Source organism: Myotis brandtii, unplaced genomic scaffold, assembly GCF_000412655.1.
Source record: "Myotis brandtii unplaced genomic scaffold, ASM41265v1 scaffold208, whole genome shotgun sequence".
Taxonomy (NCBI): Eukaryota; Metazoa; Chordata; class Mammalia; order Chiroptera; family Vespertilionidae; genus Myotis; species Myotis brandtii.
The window spans coordinates 4,293,213-4,301,304 of NW_005357764.1; the positions used below are offsets into that span (position 1 = coordinate 4,293,213).

The following is an 8,092-nucleotide window of genomic DNA, read 5'->3' on the forward strand; positions in this document are numbered from 1 at the left end:
ATCAAGAAGATATAGCTATCATAACATCAGAATATCTAAACGTATTAAGCAAATACAATCAGATCCAAAGGAAGAAATAGACAACAATGCAATAGAGGATTTCAATACCTCTCAATACTGGATAGATGATCCAGACAGAAAACCAACAAGAAATACAGACCTGAACCACGCTTTAGACTAAATGGCACTAACAGACACATACAGCATATTCCATTCAATAGCAGTGGAAAACACGTTCTTGTCAAGCACACACGAAACACTCTCCAGAACAGGTCACATGATAAGTCACAAAACACGTCTCAGCCAATTTTAGAAGACTGGCATCACACCAAGTATCTTTTCTGACCTTAGTAGATGAAAACTGGAAATAAAAAATAGAATGAAAGCTGGAAAATTCACAAATATGTGGAGATTTTAAAAAATTCTCCTAAACAACCAATGTATCACAAAAGAAATACAAAAGAATATCAAGAAATATCTTGAAACAAATGAATATGAAAGTATGCATATCAAAACATGGGATGCTGCAAAAGCAGTTCTAAGAGGAAAGTTTATAGCAAAAAAAATGTCTATATTAAAAAGCAAGAAAGATCTCAAATAAACAATTTCACTGTACACCTCAAGGAACTAGAAAATAACAAATTATGTCCAAAAGTTATCAAAAGTAAGGAAACACAGTAAGTATCCACTTAACTTCAATAAGTTCTGCAACTTTATTTAAGCAAAAGGATTTACAATGAAACCAATTTTACCACAGGCTAATTGATAGAAACAAGAGTTCAGTTCTTACAGAATCTCATCAATGCTATAGTAAAACAACATTGACCAAAATGACGTTATTCAAGCACCTGTTATTAACGAAAATCAGAGGGGAAATAAATAAAAGAGACCAGAAAAATAATAGAAAATATCAATAAAACTAAGAGCTGGTTTTCTGAAGAGATACACAAAGTTGACAAGTCTTTCACTAGACTAATTTGGAAAGAAAGAGAGAGGTGATTGTATGATTGCAGGGGTGGAGGTGGAAGAGAGCATAGAGGGGACAAATGGTGATGGAAAAAAATAATATAAAATAAACACTTTGAAAAGTCACTCTGCTTCAAAAACAATAGCATCAAAAACAATCAAATAGGAAGAAATTTAAGAAAGGAGGTAAATGATCTCTACAATGAAAACTACAAGCCTTTGTTGAAAGAAACTGAAGATGACACAAACAAATGGAAAAATACCCCATGTTCATGAATCAGAAGAATGAACATTGTTAAAATGTCCCTATTATCCAAAGCCATCTATAGATTCAATGCAACCCCTAACAAAATTCCAGTGGCATTTTTCACAGAAATAAAATTTTTAAAAAACCTTAAAATTTGCATAGAGCCTAGCCTGTGTGGCTCAGTGGTTGAGCATCAACCCATGAACGAAGTCATCACAATTCGATTCCCAGTCAGGGCACATGCCTGGGTTGTGGGGTTCCATCTCCAATGGGGGGTGTGCAGGAGGCAGCCCATCAATGATTCTCTATCATCATTGATGTTTTTATCCCTCTCTCCCTTTCCCTTTCTCTCTGAAATCAATAAAAAAAAATTTTTTAAAAAGTTGTATAGAGCCACAAAAGACCCTGAATACCCAAAGCAATCTTGAGAGGAACACAGCTACAAGCATCACACTTCCTAATTTCAAACTAGACTACAAAGCTACAGTAACCAACAGTATGGTACTAGCATAAAAATAGACACATAGAACAATGGAACGGAATTGAGAGCCAAGAAAAAACCCACATTTACAGGGTATGCCAAAAATTGGTTTATAGTTGTGAGTATGGGAAGCAGAGTTTATTCTTGTATTATTATTTATTTATTAGTGTATTATTTTCCATACTAATAATTATATTAAACCTACTTTTGCCTCACCTTGTAAAGCATGCAGATTATAGCTAATAATACTGTATTATATACTCAAAAGTTGCTAGGAGAGTACATCTTGAATGTCCTTACCACAAGAAAATAAATGCAAGTATGTGATAGGATAAAGGTGTTAGTGCTATGATGGTAACCATTTTGCAATGTAAATGTATCAAATCAATACCATATATACCTTAAATTTACACAATGTTTTATGTCTGTCATAGCTGGGGGGGAAATCTGGTTTCCATAAACTTTCAAACTTAAGGGAGCAGTCTGTTAGTTTCATATTCTGCACACCTTAAATAATTCATTTCTCCCTGTATCCATAACCACTTACGTATTAAGACTCCCACAGATGCTGCTGCCAGTCCTTGCAGTAAAAACTTTGCTAAGCATAAGCTGTGGAGGGGAACTAGGGGAAAAAAAAAGAGAGGAACAGAGAGAGATCAAAACTAGAACACAAGAACCTTCTCAATGTATTATAAATAAAAAATGTATAACTCAGAGAGATTTCACAGCAGTCACAACAGCCATGAAGCAGAATTAAACCTACAGAAAATTATAAATTGAGAAATATGACATTCTCAATCTGAGTGAAGACTATATGAAAATTAATTTATCTTAAAAACTATTAACTATTCTAAATGGATTCATTAAGAAAAAAATTAGAAAATCCCTTACCGGATCTGATGAATTTTTAAGGTGGATCCTTTGTAGCTCATTGCTACTGAGCCAAACATCATCTCTCCAAGCATATTGGCATCAGAAGAGCACCGAGAACCCTAAACAATAACCATAACATTAATAAAATTGTAAGATTTAAAACCTTATGACTATTTCAAATATTTTTATTAAAAATTTCTTTGCTATAGTTCTACATAATGGTTTTTAAGTGATTCTATGCTGTTGTGCAGCTTGATTTTCTTCATTTCACAATGTCTTATAGATCTAACCATATCGCTATACATGGATTTCTTTTAAGAGCTGTACAGCATTCTACTGCATGAAAATACCAACCTTTATCAAGTCAGCTCCCTTTACTGATGGGTATTTAGGTCATTTCTAGATTTTTGCTATTACAAATAATGCTCAAATGAGCATGAATAACCACATCTTATGCATATGCAATGTTTCTCCAGGAGAAGTTATAAAAACTGGAATTCACAGAACTTGTAGAATAACTTTTACCACTCCTACAAAATAGGCATTCATAAATGGGGTAATTGTGTCTATTTTTTATTTTTTTAAAAGGACTTATTTGAAACATTAAAATGTCTTGTTTTCAAAGAACTGATCAAAAACTTATTTCTTTCCATTTTTCTTTAACTGTCTTCATAGGAGTCAGAAAAAAGCTAAAAATTGAACTCATCCATTTGGTCATTATTTAGATACTATGGCAAATATCACTAATTAACTATCAAATATCTATTCCTTATATTTTGAAGTGCTATTTGTTTCAGGGCAGCACATGCCCTGCATTTCAGAGCTGCCTCTATAAATAGGAGATTTAAGGTTGGTTTCTATATTCAATGGGTGAAACTAATGGCTAGAGCAGCAGCTTTCAGAACTATCCACTTACAGGCCTGGTCAATGAGATAAAAATGGAAGTCACTGTAGATGGAGATGCCATATTAGAACAACAAGGCAACAAGTACACATTAATTCTGTCTAGGCAGAAAGATAAGGGAGTCTTCGTTATCTTGAAACCCATATATACCATACTTCTTGTCATGTAAGGAAAAAAATCCTTAATTTGCTTACATTGCTGTTATAGAGGGTGTCCCAACCCAATTCCTAACTGATTTATATAATAACACAATGAGGAAGATGACATAAATAATACAATAAATGATGATTATTCACAAATTTTACTAAAACCATTATATTGTGGAAAAATCAAGAATTTGAAGTTTTAAAAAAATTCTTACAATCATTCACTACTTTAGGGTTTCTAAAATCTGAATCCATTCGCTAAAATTCATTTTTAACTGCATAATATCAGAAAGGCAAGTTTGCACAACTGGTCAAATTAGAAAATGTCCAAATTAGCATACATGTGAAGATGTATTTATAGCACAGCACTATTAGGAAATTGTTAAGGTATTCTGCTAAAGGTGAAGAAGGAATATGGGAGGACAGGAGGAACTATGTAGTACCTCCTAATATCTGAACTTTAATAACTTCAGAGTTCTTCATATAATACTGTCACATTGATTTGGTATAAGGGCCAGTTTCCATCCAAACATAATTATCTAATTACAAAAAACTAAAAAGCCCAGTATTCCATTTTGGTACCCCTAAATATAAAATACTTGTCACTCATTCATGCAAGCTTGGCTGACACAAATAAATTCACATTTGCTTAGTATGATACCAAATACTGATCTTATGTAAAATATAGCAAGTTTATAGAGAAGTTCCTATGTAGTTACTTATTTGTTTAATTCTGTTTGTTAATCCTCGCTCGAGGATATTTTTCCATTGATTTTTACGGAGAGTGGAAGAGAGAGGGGAAGACAGAGAGAAACATCTATGTGATAGAAATACACTGATCGGTTGCCTCCTGCACAAGTCCCAACCAGGACCCAGGCCGGGGAGGAATCTGCAACCAAAGTACATACCCTTGACCAGAATCGAACCTGGGACCCTTTGGTCTGCAGGCTGACATTCTATCCACTAAGCCAAACCGGCTAGGGCAAATTCTGTATTTTTAAGTGTCATATTAGTTTTGAAAAATAAAAAATGCACATTTCTAATTGTGTATACTTCAAATCATACTTTAATTTCATACTATAGCTGAACTGTATAATTATTTTATATTTATTTTCATATTTTAATAATTAAAAAGTATATAAAATAAGAAATTATTTTGGTAGCCCAAAAAATGATGAAGTGGAAAATAAAGGGTAAAGAAAATACCCCTGCTGCCTATGCCTATAGTTCTCTGTACTTCCCCTACCCTAAGATTTATCTAAGTACATAAACTTACTTGTTTAATTATCTGCCTCCCCAACTATAAGGTAAGCTTCAGTAGGGTAAAACTAGTCCATGTTATATCCCAGTCCCTAGAATAGTGCACAACATATTGTAGGTACTCAAAAATATTTATGAATGAATAAATGACATCAGTGATCTTACCTGGTACTTAGGACACTGTTCTTTTACATCAGAAGATGAAGTAATAGAACTATCCAAAGAAGAAGAACTGTCTCCTCCAGGTTTCAGTTGGCAGCATTTCCCAAACACTTTAACTTGAGCATCACTACAGAGTTTCTGAAATTATAGATATTATCCCCATTTATATTTTAACTGATTTTTAACCATACATGAATCTAATTATAGCACAAAAACCTTTGCAAATCCAAAAATGAAATAATTCAAAATACTATAACCTTAATGTAATGACTATTTGCATTTTACCGTATTCTCTCCAATACTGTTTACTTTTCTTTATGTCATTAACTATAATTACTTGTGGAGTTTGTATCTTACTTTTCTCAACAATATTATTAAATCACTAGAAGCCGGGTGCACGAAATTCAAGCACTCAAGGGTGGGGGGTTGGGGGGAAGGAGCGCGGGTCCCTCAACCTGGCCTGTATCCTCTCACAGTCCAGGAGCCCCACGATTAATCCCCAAAAGAGGTCGGCCCTGCCCACCCAGCCGGGGCTCCTGGATGCCTCCTCCCAGCAGAGGGAGGCCCCGCCAACCCGCTGCAGCCTGCCAACCAGTGGCCTGGGTCACCCTCTTTGGGGCAATCATGGAGCCCCCTCCCCCAACCCCGATTGGTCAATCACCCTGCCAGCCGGTGGCCTGGGCCTCCCCCTGCAGGGAGATCATGGGGCAATGGCCAGGCCCCCAACCAATCGCATCGCACCCACCTTGGCTGGCCTGGCGCCAGTGGGTGTCATAGCATGATCATCTGGAGGGTCATTCTGCTGTTCGGTTGTTCGGTCTATTTGCATATTATGCTTTTATTATTGTAGATTATTATAGATGGGGATTTTTCTATATTACTATGGGCTAGACAAATTCATTACTAGTGACTTAACAAATATACTATAGCAATTTTCAAATTATTTGGCCTCAAAACCCCTTTATGCCCTTAAAAATTATTGAGAACTGCAAAGGTCTTTTGTATGTGAGCTATATCTACATTATTTTCCCCAAAAATTTAAAAATACTTTTTAAATCAAACATAATACAACTACTAAAGGTGACCATAAGTAACATATTTTATGGAAAAAATACTTCTGGGAAGAGATGCAGAGGTGGAAGAAAACATGTCAATGAGAGCTGTATATTTCACTATATGTGCATACATATAAACTCAATCTTTTGAAATAAAAATGTATTGAACAATTGAATTTTTAATAAAATCTAACTTTAGGATCAAAAGGTTTTGTAGTCAAGTATGGAAGAAGAATGTATTTCTATTTCTATTTCTTTTTCTTTTCTCCTCTCCCTCTCCAACAGGATCTTGAGTTTTCACTGCTCAGAACCATCAAAGCTGCACCTCACCAAGGTCTGTGATACTCCTAAAAGCATTCCAGTGCTTTATCATAGTTACCAGAATGTCCACTCTTCCATAAAACAGACCTCGAAAGGTTTTCAGAAGGGGGATGAGGGGACATTGGGGGGATAAGGACACATTTGTAATATCTTAATCAATAAAGGGGGGAAAAAAGTAAAAAAAAAAAAAGAAGAAGAAGTAATGTGACTGACATCACAATTTTTGGAAGACCAATGGCATTGTAAAAGAGAGCATCTGGTAATTCCAAATAATCTCTAATCAAAAATGTAAAGAGAGAGCGTGGTAAAACAAAAACAAGGGCTTTAAAACTAAATAGATAACATTTAAATCCTGGTTCCTTGGACAAGTTACTTGACCTCTCTAAGCCTTATGTCTTTAATTGGGAGAAAAACCCTACCTAATGACCAAGTTATTTGTAATACTTAAAGGGGTATATATGTGTTTGTGCGTCTCTCATTACATATTTATACAGAAATAAATATATAAAGTGTCCTATACAATCTCTAGACCTAGCATATGCTTACTGATTTGTAGTTATGTTATTAGAAAGAAGTTAAAGTCAAGGCTAACATAACTGAATGCCTACTCTGGAATCAGGAACGTCACTAGATATTTTCATTTATAGTATTTCATTTAAAAACTCACTAAAAATATTGGTATTTTCAGTATTGATATTCTTGGCCACATCGTAATAACTTTGCTACTTATTGATCACCCATAAAATGCTAGACCTTAAGTATATTTTTTATAATACTCAATATGGTAGATATTACAACCCAATTTTACTGATGAGAAACCTGAAGTCCAGGTTAAGTCACTCACCAAGATTACAAGAGCTAGTGAGTCTGTAATATAACTTAGAGTCAAAATCAGTTGGCCTGACAGATCCACTATTACAAACTACCATTTTATTTGTTAACAAAAGCATTTGAGTAGTATGTGTACTGAGCATTAGGGAACAGAAATGAATAAAATAGACCCAGTCCTTTTCCTCATAGAACTAACAATCTAAGTGGAAAAAGAGACATTTAACAAAAAATTAGACAAATAAATAAATATATATATATACTTTAAATATATTTTTAAAAAGTAATAATATGGGAACAGAAAATAAAATAGACCCAGTCCTTTTCCTCATAGAACTAACAATCTAAGTGGAAAAAGAGACATTTAACAAAAAATTAGACAACAAAATAAATATATATATATACTTTAAATATATTTTTAAAAAGTAATAATATTAAAATACCAATGGCATATTTCAAAGATCTAGAAAAAACTCTCCAAAAATTCATTTGGAATAAAAAAAGACCCTGAATAGCTGCAGCAATCCTGAGAAAGAAGAACAAAGTAGGTGGGATCTCAAAACCAGATATTAAGCTGTATTACAAAGCCACTATTCTCAAATCTGCCTGGTACTGGCAGATGAACAGACATGTAGACTAATGGAATAGAATAGAGATCCCAGAAATCGACCCAAACCACTACACTCAATTAATATTTTACAAAGAAGGCATGAACATACAATGGAGTCAAGACAGTCTCTTCAATAAATGGCGTTGGGAAAATTGGACAGATACATGCAAAAAAAATGAAACTAGACCACCAACTTATACCATACACAAAAATAAACTCAAAATGGATAAAGAACTTAA

At 34.1% G+C, this 8,092-nt stretch overlaps 1 protein-coding gene across 3 annotated transcripts in view; it reads right to left on the reverse strand.

Moving 5' to 3' along the window:
• Positions 1 to 8,092, reverse strand: part of FNIP1 (folliculin interacting protein 1) — an 88,552-nt gene that overhangs the window by 55,837 nt on the left and 24,623 nt on the right. For all 3 annotated transcript variants that reach the window (XM_014539099.1, XM_014539098.1, XM_014539100.1), the window contains 3 exons: positions 5,043 to 5,177; positions 2,586 to 2,686; positions 2,242 to 2,316 (listed from right to left, as the gene is read on the reverse strand). In XM_014539099.1, the coding sequence (XP_014394585.1) occupies positions 2,242 to 2,316; positions 2,586 to 2,686; positions 5,043 to 5,177 (311 nt within the window). The remainder of the gene's footprint in view (positions 1 to 2,241; positions 2,317 to 2,585; positions 2,687 to 5,042; positions 5,178 to 8,092) is intronic.